This window comes from Castanea sativa, chromosome 3 (genome assembly GCF_040712315.1).
Source record: "Castanea sativa cultivar Marrone di Chiusa Pesio chromosome 3, ASM4071231v1".
Taxonomy (NCBI): Eukaryota; Viridiplantae; Streptophyta; class Magnoliopsida; order Fagales; family Fagaceae; genus Castanea; species Castanea sativa.
In genome coordinates this window covers 59,364,111-59,381,063 of record NC_134015.1, presented here as the reverse complement: position 1 = coordinate 59,381,063, position 16,953 = coordinate 59,364,111, and the positions used below count along the sequence as shown (strand labels likewise).

General features: G+C 37.4%; 1 protein-coding gene and 1 pseudogene across 1 annotated transcript; one reads left to right on the top strand and one right to left on the bottom strand.

Moving 5' to 3' along the window:
• Window positions 1-7,703: 7,703 nt before the first annotated feature.
• LOC142629265 (uncharacterized) lies at window positions 7,704-8,486 on the bottom strand. Its single transcript, XM_075803217.1, has 2 exons — window positions 8,250-8,486; window positions 7,704-8,123 (listed from the first exon to the last, which is right to left on the bottom strand). Exons 1-2 carry the CDS (start codon window positions 8,484-8,486, stop codon window positions 7,704-7,706), a joined length of 657 nt encoding a protein of 218 aa, XP_075659332.1.
• Window positions 8,487-15,653: 7,167 nt separating this feature from the next.
• Window positions 15,654-16,749, top strand: LOC142629818 (cytosolic sulfotransferase 5-like; annotated as a pseudogene).
• Window positions 16,750-16,953: the final 204 nt, after the last annotated feature.

The following is a 16,953-nucleotide window of genomic DNA, read 5'->3' as shown; positions in this document are numbered from 1 at the left end:
TATATGGGAGTGCTTTATTTATTTATTATTGTTATAGATAATTGACTATGACAGTATTAATTTGATCAGTTTTTCATTTTGTTATAGGCTTTATAGCACCTAGTTTTGCATCTTTGTGTACAGCATAAGAGAATCTCCAAAAATAACTTGAATTTTCATTCAAAGTTTATTTAATTAATTAAAGTCTTCTTTCTAATTAAGTAAGCTCCAACAACCTCTTTATTTTCTCCCTTTATTTCATTTAAATAATCTTTTTCTTTAAAAAAAAATCATTTATCCTCTCTCCAAAATATTTTTTTATCCACCAAACTTTCTTCTCCAACCTATCTTATCAACTCAAAACCTAGAGAGAGAGAGAGAGAGAGAGAGAGAGAGAGAGAGAGAGAGAGCAAAGATTGCAGAGATCTAGACAAAACTAAGGAAATTGAAATTCAAACCCAACCCCCCACAAACTGTTTGCCTCTTCTTTTTCTTTGTTTCCTTTTTCCTTAACTCTTTGTTGTACTAAATTACTAATAGTACAAATCCTTTATTAATGAATTATAATAGGAAAAGGCAAAATTTAAACTTTCAAACATGCACGATATTATAGTTATACTTGTATGGTCATAGACAGAAGACACTAGATAGCTATTAGTCAATACGCATGATATAAAATAATCAAAGGTTTAATAGTCATGAAACACGATGGTAATTTTATAATCCCTCATGATGAATATTAATACAGTGTAAAATGGATGGCCATTTGTTTGTATTACATGCAAGTTGTCTATAGACTCTATAAGCCAACTGTCCCCTCCAAATTAATTGTGTGCATTTTGTTAACTTTTTTATCTTATAAAATAGGATATCCAATTAGAATGGCCAAATAAAGGAATAAATGACTCCAGAATTTGCTTAAATGCTTCTGCTTACCTTTTTCTCAAAAAAAAAAAAATAGAAAAGAGAAAAGAAAAATTGTATTGATTTCATACTGTATATGGTACATACAACTCATGAATATGCTTGGCCAAGATGTCGGTCCTTTGTTATCATTTGCTTAACTCGAGTATCTTAATTACGATGAACTTAATTTTATTTCAAAAAAGAATATAAAACATTTTAAAATATCTTCTTCTTTTTATACAATAAACAAAATAAAATAAGCTCATTGCTCGGGTTAAACTTAAATGGATTTTATTAAAATGTGCCTTAAGAGCGCACAATAATATACTATTTTTAAAAAAAGTTTTCTTGGGAATTGAAAAAGTTTTAAAATTTTTTCAATTTCCTATAAAATGTTTTAAAAATAGATCGCTTAATGTGTGTCCTTAGGGCACACATTAACCAAACCCAACTTAAATTTCCAAGTTTAGCTAGCTCAATTTTGTCCTAAGATTTGATTAGCTTGGTAAATAAATGACTTGTTAAGTCACTATCTTGCTTCCATCAACAACAACAACAACAACAACAAAAAAAAAGTCACTATCTTGCTTTATTTGTGGATTGAGATGTGGTGCACCATGCAATAATTCTTTGAAGAGTTTGGATTTAAAGAACCTCTTAATCATTGGATTTTTAAATTTTTTTTTTTTTTTACGTTTACTTTGTTAACCTTCCTCTCCCACTTTTTTTTTTTTTTTTGGTTAATGAGAAATACAAACAGAACTACCTCACTCTATCAGTGAGCACAGAATTAGAAGTCCTATTATACAACATACCAGCAACATCCATATTAACAAAATACAAAATATCAGGGCTAGGGTGCTACCCCATCTTGCCAACGCATCAGCGCACCTATTCCCTTCCCTGGACACATGCACCACTCGGGTCTGGAGGAATCTGCTCAGCAAGTATCTGCAATCATTTAGAAGAGGGAGATAAGGTTTGTTAGAACCACCTCTAGATGTGACTAGGCTAGTCACCACTTTAGCATCCAACTCCACAACCAGCCTCTAGACTCCAATGCTTAAAGCCATCTTTAATCCGTCCCTTAAAGCCCAAAATTCCGCAATAAAGCTGGAAGCATGCCCAATGGATCTCGAAAATCTCTTATTAGACCACCACCCCCTGCCTTACCTGGATTCCCACTTGAAGCTCCATCTGAGTTTAATTTAAACCACTCGTCAGGCGGCTTGTTCCATTTCACAAGTATAGAAGTTACCTGTTTCTTCCTCCTAGATTTTGCAATACAATAAAAATACTCCCTTGCTTCATTAAGACAGAATCTGTGGAGATTCAGGTTTAGAGGAACATTGTCAAACACAACTTTGTTGCAGTGTTTCCAAATACTCCAAACAGCTAGTGGAAAGATAATATTCCACGGGATAAAGCTGTGATAAATTGTCTTGCTTTGGCAATTAACTTGCAACCAATTACTCACATTTTGAAGAGGCAAAAGAGGAAATATGAGGGGCACGAGTTTCAGTCCAGAATTGTTGCGCAAAAATGCATTCCCTGAGCATATGCTCTATTGACTCATCTTGATTCCTACAAATAGGGCATAATTTGCTGCAATTAATGCCTCTAGCAGCCAAAACCTCCCTGACTGGGATATTGTTATGCATACATAACCATAAAAAGCTAACAATTTTTGGGAAAGTGTCCATCTTCCAAATCCAATTGCCCCTGAAAGTATTACCATCCCCAACACCACCAATGGTTTGGAGATAAGCCGAATTGACAGTAAATTCCCCATCCTTTGTGTGCTTCCACATTATAACATCCTTCTCATCACCAAATTCTTGGCATGGAATAGCTCTAATTTTTTTTCTTTATTATAGGCGGCAAGACAAAGGATAAGCTCTCCCAATTCCACTCATGATTAACCCTGATATCAGCTATAGCTAAGTTCATATCGTTCCTTATTAATGGCCCCTCAATTAGTTCCCTTAAGGATTGCCCTTTAATCCAATTGTCTATCCACACATTTTTCCTTGAGCCATTTCCAACCCCTCAACAGATACCCTTAGCAAAGGTGGAAAAACCAAGTTTAATGGCAGTTCAATTAAGAGATGAGGGAAGAGCATCTGGATTGGCAGCTCTCCTTCTAGAATTAGAGCAATACTTATTCAGCAGAATCCTTGTCCAAACAGCTTCCTTTTCTTGGTACATTCTCTGTAAAGTTTTTAGACCCCTTAAAACACAATTGGATTAACCTAGTTATTTAGCCAAGTTATTAACTTAGGTAGATTATGCAGATCTAGGTTAACACATATAAATCATATCATGCAAAGTAGTGGAAAATAAAGAACACAATGATATGATGACTCAGGAAAATCAAACCGGTAAAAAACCTGGGGAGGATTTAACCTAGCTATTTTCAAGGTAAAACTGAATCCACTATGAAAGAATCAAAGTTTGTACAATAACAACTTAGACCACTAACATCCTATTGCTACCCACCAGTAGAAAACTTATTGACACGACCACGTGCAAGCTCCGAGACCACAGACTCCTTCTTTCTTGGATTCTCCAACAAGTACAAGCACTCCCACTTGTATATCTCTAAGCTCTTAATGCAGCAACTGAATGATCATCAAGTTCTTGACATAATCTTGATTCTTGATAACCCTAAGTATATGTGAAGACAAACACCTCTAGATCTCACAAGAGATTCACATACATAGCAACAACAACAACAAAGACTCTAGAGAGTTTTTGGGTACAAACCTTAAATACAAAAAGAGGCACACTCTTCTCTCTTTTAGAAGCCTTTAAAAACGTGCTTAGGGTTTCCTTTATATAGTGGGAGAAGTAGATCTGAAACCCTAATCCTTAATGGGCTTGAGCTAAGTTGGAAAAATCTGTAGAAAAATAATCTGCACGACTTTCGATCGGTTGAGTCTAATTCTCAATTGATTAAGTCAGACAGAATTGCACAGTAAATTCTACAGCAACTCGATTCCAACTTTACATATAAAACACATACTTTAAGCAGTCTAAACAAGACTAAAAACGTTTTGATCATGGTTTGCCAACATTACAAATTAGAGTTCTAATATATTTAAACCAAAAGGTCTTAGAACCTAACATTCTCCAGTTCAGCTTTGCCAATAGCACAATGTTCTTAGCTTTGGCCAATTGGATCCCCAGGCCACCTTCCTCTTTGGGCCTGATAATTTATTCCCACGCTTCTAAATACATTCTCCGCTTCTCATTAGATAATCCCCAAAGGAAGTCTCTATTGATTTTATTCAACTTATCATATAAATGGGCTGGGAGGGCAGCCCCCTGCATGACATAATTAGGGATAGCTGGCATCACAAACTTCACCATAACTGCCCTACCAGCGAAGGACAAAAATTTAGCCTTCCACCCAGCTAACTTACCCATCATCCAATCAGCCAGAAAATTAAACTGCCTTCTAGAAGCCCTTCTATGTCTAAGGGGAAACCCCAAATATTCCCTGAAGTCGATAGTTTCAAGCATCCCTAAACTCTCACAAACTCTTTCTTTTAGCTTAGGATCGACATTAGAGGAAAAATAGATTCTTGACTTATTTGAACTAACCTTCTGCCTAGATTCTAAGCAAAAAGTACGTAAAACATCCAGGATGGCTTCACAAATTTCTCTATTAACTTTGGCAAACAATATAATATCATCCACGAAAAATAGGTGGGAGATCTTTATATTCCCACATGAGGCCTTAAGGGGAATCCAAGCTCCTTTAGAGAACTTCCCTTTAATATGGTATTCCAAATATTCCATGCCCAAAATAAACAAGTATGGTGACAAAGGATCACCTTGCCTTATGCCTCTAGACGGAGAAAAAGCTTCAAGGGCACTCCCATTAACCAAAACGGAGATAGTTGATAAGGAAACACAGCTCATGATCACCTTAATTAAACTGTAGGGAAAATGGAAAGCTTGGAGGACTTTGTGGATGAAACTCCACTCCAATTTGTCGTAGGCCTTTTCAAGATCCACCTTCACAGCCATATACCCCTCTCTACCTTTCAAGTTATCCATGGTGTAAATAAGTTCTTGAGCAATGATCACATTATCCACCATTTTCCTTCCTAGCACAAAAGCAATTTGGATTGGGGAGATAAGATTGTTAAGCAACAGTCTAATCCTAGCCACTAAAATATTTGAGATGATTTTGCACACCGAATTACATAGACTAATAGGTTTGTAGTTGGCTAGAGACTCTGGATATTGGCACTTGGGAATCAAAGTGATCAAGGTTTTATTCAAATAATTTGGAATGACAACAAGGGAAAATGCTTTCTTGATTTCATTGCATATATAATCTTTAACATCATGCCAAAAATGCTAAAAAATCTAGCATGTAACCCTTCGGGTCCAGGTGCCTTGAAAGCCTTGAGGGTCCACAAGGCTTCCCTGATTTCCTCATCATCCACCACTCTTTCCAAACAGCACATATCTTCCTTGGACAGCACACAACACAAAAATCTAGTAACAGGGGACTTAAGATGGACCATACACAATTTAGAAGAGTACAGTTTCATGAAGTTAGATTGGATAAGGTCTTTAATTCCTTCCGAATCTTGAATACATTCCTCGACCCCATTAACAAGACTTCTAATTTTATTTCTCTACCTCCGCACCACAGTTGTGATGTGAAAGAAAGAAGTATTGAATCTCTAAAAGTAGCAGCATTCGGCCTTGATTTCAGTGCCCAATATTCCTCTTGCAACATAATCAAAGCATGCTCTTCAATCAAATGTTTCTCCAGTCTGAGAAGGGATTTACTTGCATTATTGGCAATAGCTTTTTGAACTCCCCCTAATCTAGCCAAAACTCTTCTTTTTATTGCAAATAAGTTGCCAAAAACTTCACTATTCCACTCTTGAGCTTTGTTGGAAAAATCAATTATAGCAGAAGAGAGGGCCCTTCCCTCAGACCAAGCATCCTCCACCACCTTAGGAAACTGTGGGTGGAGTAGCCAAATGGTGTGAAACCAAAATGGTTTATTGGTGCCATTGGGCCTCATTCCCATAAGCTTAATTAAAACAGGACAATGGTCTGAAAAGGATTTGGGAAGATAGGTTACCAATGCTTCAAGGTACAAAAGCCTCCAACTTGGGTTAGCAAAGCATCTATCCAGTCTTTCAAGAATAAGACTCGTGACTGGCCTTTTATTAGTCTAGGTAAACTTTGGGCTAGCAAAGCCCGAATCCAAAAAACTACAATTATCCAAACAAGCCTTAAATTCCAAAGCCCTATTTAAATTTATCTGATTCCCTCCAAATTTATCCTTACTGCTCAAAACCTCATTGAAATCACCAAGCATCAGCCAGGGGTGGTTATGGAGTTTAGCAATTTCTGACAAATTGGCCCAGACAATTCTTCTCTCAACCAATTGTGGACTAGCATAAATTGCTGAAATGAACCAGGAAAGACCAGAAAAGCGTACCTTAACAGTGACATGAATTTCTTGTTCCGTGGTAGCAAGCAAATCAATTTTAGCTTCATCCTTCTTCCAAAGCACCCAAAGTCCCCCTGCGTAACCAATTGTCTCAATTGTGATAAAAACATCAAAAGGCAGATTGGCAATGATCCTCTTAGCCCTATCTCCACCCACTCTAGTCTCTGTAATCACCATGATCGTCGGATTATGATTCACAACCATCTAAAAAATCATTCTCTTAAAATCAGGGTTTAATGCACCCTTGCAATTCCACATTAAGACATTCATTTGAGCAAACTGACCTAAAGGATATTCGATCGGATTAGGATTCATCAATGTTGCATCCACCATACCCCAACCTAGCCTCCTCAGAAGATCCTTGGATATTATCCAGTCCGGTTTCCATATCATCATACACTTGAGAATCCCCATTGTGTCCTCTCTACAATAAAGTAACAGATCGCATCTCTTGATTGAAACTAGGATCTAGATCAACTTCAACATTGGATGGTTCCCCATGTGTGCTGAGGCCAACCCTTTGAAATCCACAATCCTCCTCTCTTGAATGATCCACCCTGATTCGTCGAAGTGAGGCATGACTGATGGCCTCTTTTGCCTACTCAAAGTCTCTAATTCCTCCCAAGACAGCAAGGGGGTATAGGTGATGAACCTCCACCATGGGTTGGGCGTTTGAGCCCAAGCTAGATGATCTAGGGCAAGGTTCCCTGTTCTGATGCTGATAGGGGTAATAGGGAATAGATTCTTCCATGCGTTGCTCAAACTTAGTTCGAACCAACCCGGAGTGTCCGTCGGTGTTGCCTTTATCTGGGCTATCATCTTGTCTGAAATTACCACTACTCTGTTTTTGTACCAGATTGCCCATTCTGACTGAGGGAGAGGCGTCAATCCTAGGAAGCTTGTTTCCATTGGGTTTAGCGTGAAGCTTATCTAAAGGTGGCGAAGCTAGAGTAGTCAACGCCTTACTCCCAAACGAAGCTGCCTGGCGTTTCAAAGTTTTGGAACTTTTAATCCTAAGGCTTTTAGTTGTTTGAAATTTAGAGCTTTGGGTTTGCTTCTTGATGGACACCTCTTCTTTCCTTGCTTGTGGATCTGCTAGCAAATCCTCTCGACACTCGTTGTTGGTCAGCAAATCGTACTCCACATTATCCATGCCCTCACCTTGTACCCAATGCGTCGCTTCCTCACGTGCCGAGCCAGGCAACGTTGTTTCTTAGGTCTTAAAAGAAGATTTAGACATGGCATCATCATCCACCAACTGATACTTGATTTTACCTTTATGCCCTTCAGTTCCTGAATTATCTTTAGCTAGGGTGGGTCCTTATCCATTTCAGACCAAATTACGCTTTCTCGTGACCAACATCCAAGGCCTATAGTTGGGGTTTGGTTGAGATTCCTGGCCCACATCTTGGACTTTAGAGACATCACCAGGCTGACCAACATCCTGAGCTTTAAAAGCTTCTCCAACCTTTCCACCCTTTTCACATGGTTTGATACTATAGCAACATTTGCCTTGAGTATGAACCAGACGACCACAACTGAAACATAAAGCAGAGATGCCTTCATATAGCACCGCCTGTCTGCACTTGCCAATTCTTACCACATTAATAAGGGGCCTCTCTAAGTAAACTTGAACACACAACCTTGCATAGCTTTCCTTAGTCCCTGATGCAGTGTATGAGTCTATATGCAACACAGGCTTGGCACTATCACCCTCAATAGGGTCATGCAAATCTCTTTGAGAACCGACCTGTCATACAACTCTATAGGGAGTTCTGGAAATCTGACCCAAACTGCCACAAAGGACAGTTTAGCTTCAGAAGCTTTAAAATAAGGCTCCCATGGTCTAATAGCTAAAAAGTGCTCTCCAACAAACCAATGACCCCCTTTTTAAAAGCTTGTCATAATCATTAACACAATTCAATCTAATCAAGAAGAAATCCCTTCCAAGATGCACACTGTCCAGTTTTGCTGCAGGTTTCCATAAAGCATTGATTTTATAAGTGAGGTAGTTGTAACCTACAGTTCTACCAAACACTTTTACTACCAATGCCTTGGACCAAGGCTCCCTAATGCGCAACAGAGTCTCTTTGGACAATTTTACATCAACCATACCTTCAATAAGAGGTTCTAGATCAGAATTCGAGTCCTCAACATCATCTCTGATTATGTCAAACTCTTGAATGCTTGCTTATAAGCACCGGGAATATCTCCCACTAAAGTATCCTTATAACTAACAAGTACATGAGGCAGAAAGGATTGCCTAGCACCCGTGCGGCTGTGCTCTCCTTAAACTTCTTTACACTTCGTCAAAGTACATCTTCTTCTTCAATCGAGCGAAGAGGTTCCAAGGAAAACTCAGCGTTCATTTTCGTTCTCGTGGTTATGTTGTCTTGTCTTTAAGAGTCATCAACCTTAATAACTCACAACCAAATATAAATGCTAGATCTTCCTCTCCCACATTAAAAGTGGTGGGTATTGGTTCTTGTCTATATTTTGCCCATAAATTAAAATTTCCTAGAGATGCACACTGTCAAGTCACTCATCCACTCTGATTCCATGAAAGGTATGGATGAGCAGTACTACTACTACTATTGACGCATTCATGTCCTTGAGAGTGTTGGGGAAAAATCATATTCCCCTCTATGTCTATGTGTGAATTAAAATATATAACTACCAAGCAATAGCAATAGCAATATTATGGAAACAAAAAATATTTCAGCAAGCATTACATAAACACAACCACACAAGAACACCAAATCTTACTTGGAAAACCCTTCGGTGTAGAGGGAAAAACTACGGAGTAGCTCCGAAAAATATCCACTATAAAATAGAAATTACAACTATCAAGTTTGTGCTAAACTTAAGTCCACAATAAATTGGATATACAACAAATAAATCTTAAGGAGTAAATACAATCTCACCACAAAACTAGTAGCAAAATCTTCCTCTGAATACTCCAACTCTCCATGGTTGTAGCACTCAAAAACTCCATGGGAACTCCACAATTTATCTTCCTTGTGTGTAACTTGAGCAAAGAAAAATGTCTCCTTTTTCTATGTCACTCTCTTACACTCTCTATCTCTTCATTCGGACTGCACCACTGAAGCTGAAGCACTCTCTTTCTCTATGTCTTGTTCTCTCTAAAACTCACACACAAAATGGCCGAATATGGCTCTCTTGCTTAAGCTCTTCTCACTAGGCCAAATGGCCTCAGTTTTCTTTCTTTTCTCCTTTTTCAGTTTCAGCGTGTCTCACACGCCTATGTCACTACCCAAGGAATGGCATGATAACTTTGGAAGCTTGAGGAAGCAAGCTCATTAATTGAGCTTTGATAAGGCATGTGGGCTGGAATCCAAGGGTGTCACATGCACCCAACAATCTCCCCCTCCAACACACTACGAAGGAGATCTTCAACCCAAGTCTTCAGTTAGAATACATGCCGGCTAACCCGACACAAAGCTTTAGCTTCTCTCTAGACACAACCTTGGTCAACATGTCAGCTAGATTTTTATCTGTGTGAATCTTCTCTAATTCAAATGATCATTGTTCAACAACTAGTCTCAACCAATTGTATCTCACTTCAATGTGCTTCAAGCGTGAATGGTACATAGAATTCTTGCTCAAGTCTATAGCATTCTGGCTATCACAATTAACTACATACCCATCTTGCTTCAAACCCAATTTTTGGAGAAACCGTTTCAACCAAAGCATCTCTTTACCTGCTTCATTAGCTGCAATATACTCAACCTCAGTTGTAGATAAGGCAACACACTTCTGCAATCTTGACTGCCATGATATAGCTCCCCCTGCAAAAGTAAATAAATACTTGGATGTAGATTTCCTACCATCAAGGTCACCTGCCCAATCTGCATCTACATAACCCTCCAAAGCTGGTTTAGAATTACCAAAAGTCAAGAACAATTTAGAGCTACCCCTCAAATACCTGAAAATTCACTTCATTGCTTCCTAGTGATCTTTACTAGGATTAACTGTGAACCTACTGACAACGCCAACTGCATGAGCAATATCTGGTCGTGTACAAACCATAGCATACATCAAACTCCCAACTGCTGAGGAATAAATAGTTGATACTATGTCTTCCTTCTCTTTATTTTATGAAGAACAAGATCTCTTTCTTAGCGTGAAATGAGCACCAAGAGGTGTACTGACTGACTTGGCATGCTTCATATTGAACCTTTCAAGAATCCGCTCAATATATTTTTCTTGTGATAACCATAGCTTCTTAGCTTTCTTATCACGAAGAATCTACATACTCAAAATTTGTCTTGTAGGACCCAAGTCTTTCATATCAAATGACTTGAACAAGTCCTTCTTTAAATTTCCAATCACACCTACATCTTGTCCTACTATCAACATATCATCTATATATAGCATAAAGAATAACAAATTTACCATTGAGAAATTTTCTAACGTACACACAATGATTTACATTTGTCCTTATGTACTCGTGACCCGCCATGAATGAGTCAAACTTCTTGTACCGCTATCTTGGAGCTTGCTTCAAGCCATACAAACCCTTCTTTAACTTGCAAACCATGTGTTCTTTCCCTTTCACTTTGAATCCCTCTGGCTGATCCATGCAGATTTCTTCTTGCAAATCACCATGAAGAAAAGCTATCTTCACATCAAGTTGCTCAAGCTCAAGATCCAAGCTAGCTACTAATCCTAGAACTACCTGAATGGAACTCATCTTGACTACTGGAGAAAATATCTCATCAAAGTCAATCCCTTGTTTCTGACTGAAACCCTTAACCACCAATTGAGCTTTATACTTCACTAATTTGTCACCATCTTTCTTTAGTTTGAACACCCATTTGTTTTTCAATGCCTTCTTGCCTTTAGGAAGTTCCACTAAGTCATAAATCTTATTCTTGTGCAAAGAATTCATCTCTTCATGCATAGCCTTCAACTAGCTCTGCTTATCCTTATGAGACTGTACTTCCTGAAAACTTTCTGGCTCTCCCTCTTCAGTAATCATAGTACACTTAAAAGTGGGATATCTAGTCAATGGACGACGCTCTCTTGTAGGCATTCTCACCTAAGGTTCTACAATCTCTAGTGGAAGAGGCCGCTCCCCCTGCTCAACACCATCTATATCTATCGCATCATCACCATCACCATCAACACCTACTGGCTCATCAGCATCAAATTCAGTTGGTTCATCACCATAATTCTCATCTTGTACCTCTTCCCTATTTGTGGCATTATCTAAGGAAGAAGAGGTAGGTGTAAGATCAAGAACACCTTCAACTATAGCTTTAGGCTTCTCAATTTTCTCAAAGTCTGCCAAATTTCATTCTCATGAAAAACTACATCTCGACTTCTGATCATTTTCTTTTCCTTAGGAACCTATAACTTATAGCCAAATTCTGCATCTCCATATCCAACAAATATAAAAGGAGTGGATTTGCTATCAAGTTTCGATCTTTGTTACTTAGGCACATGTACAAATGCCTTGCACCCAAATACCTTCAAGTGAGAGTAAGAAACATCTTTTCTTGTCCATACTCTTTCTGGAATATCAAAATCCAAAGAAACTGATGGAGATCTATTAATTAGTTAGCATGAAGTCACAACAACTTCACTCTAGAATGACTTAGGCAGATCAACCATTCTTAACATACATTTGATCTTCTCAACAATAGTGCGGTTCATCCTTTCTGCCACACCATTTTGTTGTGGGGTACCAGAAATTGTCTTCTCATGTCTAATGCCTTTCTTGAAGCAGTAACTCTTGAATTCATTAGATGTGTATTCACCTCTATTAGATGTGTATTCACCTCCATTATCACTACGGAGACACTTCAAAGGCTTCCCTTTCTCTCTTTCCACCATGACATGGAATTTCTTGAAGTGCTCAAATACCTGGTCTTTTATTTTCAAAACATAAACCCACACCTTTTGTGAAGCATCATCAATAAATGTAACAAAATATTTATTGCCACCTAAGGTCTCAACATCAATGACCACATACATTAGAATAAACAAGATCTAATACCTTGGATTTTCTAGTAGATGGTATATTAAATGAAACTCTATATTGTTTACCAAATAAACAAAAGTCACAAGGATTTAATGACGTATCTTTGGAAAAGGGAATGAGAGACTTCTTTGCCAAAATCTGCAACCCTTTTTCTCTCATGTGAGCCAGCCGCCTATGCCACAAGTTAGGCAAAGAATCCTCTTGAGCTGCACTAACAACATCCTTGCACAACTTTACTTGTGTCTTGTAAAGGGTACAACAAATCTTCCCTCTAGCAAACACCAATAATCCTTTGCTAAGCCTCCATTTTCCATCATGGAAATAATTGCCGTAACCTTCTTTACCAAGAACATGAGTGGAAATCAAATTTAGGTTAATATCCGAAACATGTCTCATATCCTTCAAAATCAGGGTGTATCTAGTGTTAGCCCTAACACATACATCACCAATTCCCACAATGTCTGCATAACTATCGTTGTCCATCTTCACTCTCCCAAAGTTTCCCGCTTTGTAAGAAGTGAATAACTCCTTTCTTGGAGTGACATGGCAGGAAGCAGCTGAATCAATCGCCCATTTAACATAAGGATCTGAAACTGTACAACAATTATCTTGTCCTATGGCTAGGACCTCATCTTCCAACACTATAACAGCTCCAGTGTTCTCATCATCCACCATTTTTTGATTTTTATCCTCTTTCTGTTTGTTCTTCCAAACCTTGCAATTCCTTTTTATGTGACCTTTCCTATCATAGTAAAAGCACTTGAATTTTCCTTTTGATTCTGATTGACTTTTGGATTTACCTCACCCTTTAGAACTTCTACTCTTACTTCTCCCTCTGTTCTCTGTGACAAAAGTATGTGCAATATCCTTACCCATATCCTTTCTTCTAGTTTCTTCACTAAGCAAACTAACTCTAACCATGGCAAGTTGTAACACACCATTCAGAGCAGAATTACTAAGTGACACTACCAAAGTCTCCCAATTGTCAGGTAAGGAACTCAAAAGCAATAAAACTTGCAACTCATCATCTATTACTAGCTTCATTGTAACCATCTGATTAACCAAGTCTTGAAACTCACTAAGGTGCTCGGCAATGGACTTACCCTCCCTAAGCTTCAAATTCAAGCTTTATTTTGAGTTGTTTTTCTTTCATAAAGACTTCTTAATTTTTTCCAAAGAGCCTCTGCATTTGTTTCTTGAGACACGTGGTGAAAAATACTAATGTCTTTGATGCATTGTCTAATACACCCAATAGATTTTCTATTTAATTTCTCCCAGTCTCTATTTGACATATCACTAGGCTTGGCACTATCACCCTCAATAGGGTCATGCAAATCCTTGCAATAAAAGACATCCTCCATCATCGGCCTCCATATCGAATAATTCGATGCCAAGAGTTTAATCATAGTGTTCATAGCCATATTCTCCATTTAATCTAGCACAAGACAATCAAACCCAAGCAGCCAAAAGCTATGATACCACTTGTTAGGGAAAAATCCTAATCCCCTCTATGTCTATGTGTGAATTAAAATATATAACTACCAAGCAATAGCAATATTATGGAAACAAAAAATATTTCAGCAAGTACTACATAAACACAACCACACAAGAACACCAAATCTTACGTAGAAAACCCTTCGATGTAGAAGGAAAAGCCACGGGCAGCTCCGAAAAATATCTACTATGAAATAAAGATTACAACTATCAAGTTTGTGCTAAACGTAAGTCCACAATAAATTGGATATACAATAAATAAATCTTAAGGAGTAAATACAATCTCACCACAAAACCAGTAGCAAAATCTTCCTCTGAATACTCCAACTCTCCATGGTTGTAGCACTCAAAAATTCCATGAAAACTCCACCAATTTATCTTCCTTGTGTGTAACTTGAGCAAAGAAAAATGTCACCTTTTTTTTTTCCACTCTCTCACACTCTCACTCTCTATCTCTTCATTCGGACTGCACCACTCAAGCTGAAGCACTCTCTTTCTCTATATCTTGTTCTCTCTGAAACTCACACACAAAATGGCCGAATATGACTCTCTTGCTTCAGCTCTTCTCACTAGGCCGAATGGCCTTAGTTTTCTTTCTTTTCTCCTTTTTCAGTTTCAACATGTCTCAGCATGCTGACTTTGGAAGCTTGAGGAAGCAAGTTCATTAATTGAGCTTTGACAAGGCATGTGGGCTAGAATCCATGTGGGCGAGAGAGCCTCTTAAAAACAAACACTAGACACAATACAAAATCCAAAAATCTTGTTGTTTCGCTTTTATTTTACTCTTTTATCTCTACAATCTGGCACATTTTTCTTTCTTACTTTCTTTTTGTTCAGGTACCACGGGTGGGATGGGATAAGATTCGGGCTGTAATAATATTGACACAAAACAAAACACACAAACACACACACGTGTGTATATATATATATATATATATATATATATATATATAATTTACATTTTATATAAATCATATACATACTCTTGATTCATTTTCTTTTGAATTTTCTTATCATGATAAGTTCTTATTACATATCATCATTTCATGTAAGATTATATAAATTTTAATAAAAAAATATTTGTACTTTCTAAATTATAATAATAATAATAATTATTATTATTATTATTATTATTATTATACTCTTCAGAAAATAGAACTAGTTTTATCATTTTTTAAATACTCAAAATACACTCACACTTAAAACATAATAACCTTAAAAAAAAAACTTTAAATTTTAGGGTTAAATATTTCAAATATCTAAGTTTAATTGAGTTACATTTAATTAAAAACTTGAAACAAATACAAATCTTGTCTTTTTTTGCTTTTCTTATTTTTTTTGGGGGCCGGGATGTGTATTCGAAGAATATCCTCATTAACTAGATAGCCATCAAGAATAAATTATAACTAAAATAAGTAGTTAAAATGTGGAGATGACAAGTTTTCCAGTTTTTGCACTTTATTTTCTTAAAATAACTTATGTCCAAGGTTTAGAGTTTTGACATCTTATGATTTTTATACTTTTATATAAATTATTATCTACAGAATCTAGACATTTCAAGGGTTTAATTTTGTATGACTTAAAAAATGTTTTATATTTTTTAATTAAAAAAAATGGTAAAATGTTGTTATAAATTTTGGGGAACAACCTTTCCAGCTAGATTTGCCTTAGGGGGAGAGAGGGGGTTGGTGTTGGTGGTTTGCTTTATTTATATATACACACATGGTAGAGTGTTCAATATATATAATATCCACCACAAAACAAGGTGAGAGTGTGAGACTCCAAAACTCCCACCCTTAATTCTCAGATTAGTTCTCTCTCGCTACCATGCCTACACTCGAACCACCTATTCCTCCTCTTCCCAAATACTTGAAAGAAGATGAAGTGACCCAAGAATGCAGAAACTTCATATCCTCCTTACCCACAGAGAAAGGCTGGGTTACAAATAACCTCCATCAGTACCAAGGTTGTTGGATCATAACTAGGTACATGCAAGGTGTTCTATCATTCCAAAAACACTTCCAAGCTCATGACACTGATATCATCCTTGTTACCTCTCCCAAAGCCGGCACCACTTGGTTGAAAGCTCTCTTGTTCGCCTTGGTGAACCGTGTGCACTATCCCAATCCTCAAAAACACCACCCTCTTCACACAAATAATCCTCATGTTCTTGTACCCTTCTTGGACATCAATCTCTACACTGAAAACCAAGTCCCAGACCTCACTTCATTTGCCTCTCCAAGGCTCTTTTCAACTCATTTACCCTAAGGACACTTTTGAGTAGGAACCCTAAGGACACTTTTGTGTCACTCTGGCATTTCACAAACAGCTTGAGATCACCAGCAAGTAAAGGCCCCAATTCACTTCAAGAGGCTTTTGATAAGTTCTGTAGGGGAGTGAGTTTGTATGGGCCTTATTGGGACCATGTTTTGGGCTATTGGAAGGAAAGTTTAGAAAACCCTCAAAGGGTACTTTTTTTGAAGTTTGAGGAAATGAAAGAGCAGCCCAATGCCCATTTGAGGAAACTAGCTGAGTTCTTGGGCTGTCCTTTTTCCTCAGAAGAAGAGGCAAAAGGTGTTGGGGATGAGATCCTAAGGTTGTGTAGTTTTGACAATTTGAGCAGCTTGGAGGTGAATAAAAGTGGAAAATTGTCATCTGGGGAGGACAATAGCAAATTTTTTCGGCAAGGTGAGGTTGGAGACTGGGTGAACCATTTGACAGATGAGATGATTGAAAAATTAGACCGTATCACGCAAGAGAAGTTTCATGGTACTGAATTGAAATTCTAGATCTTCAAGTTTCATATCATCATTTATCGTTTATTGTCAACTTGTATGTTGACAGTTGGTTGCATTTCTATTTTCGCTAAGTAGCTGGTTGCACTTCGATATTTCTTTTCATGTCTAAGTGAATAAAAATTAAAATGTTTGTTCTATTCTACAATTTGTCGATTTTTCATTTGTTGATAGTAATAAAATTGTGTTTGAATACCTTTAAGGGAATATATATAGTTGCATAAATTTCTCACTTTTTAAAGATATTATAAAGTGATTGGTAAACCTCAAAGGATTTGGCTTAA

Excerpts from the sequence above, each read along its gene's own strand:
- LOC142629265 (XM_075803217.1), bottom strand. The coding sequence starts at position 8,486 with ATGGTTGATGTAAAATTGTCCAAAGAGACTCTGTTGCGCATTAGGGAG. Across the intron at positions 8,124-8,249 it reads TTTTAAAAAGGGGGTCATTG|GTCGGTTCTCAAAGAGATTT; the intron begins GTTTGTTGGAGA and ends GTTGTATGACAG.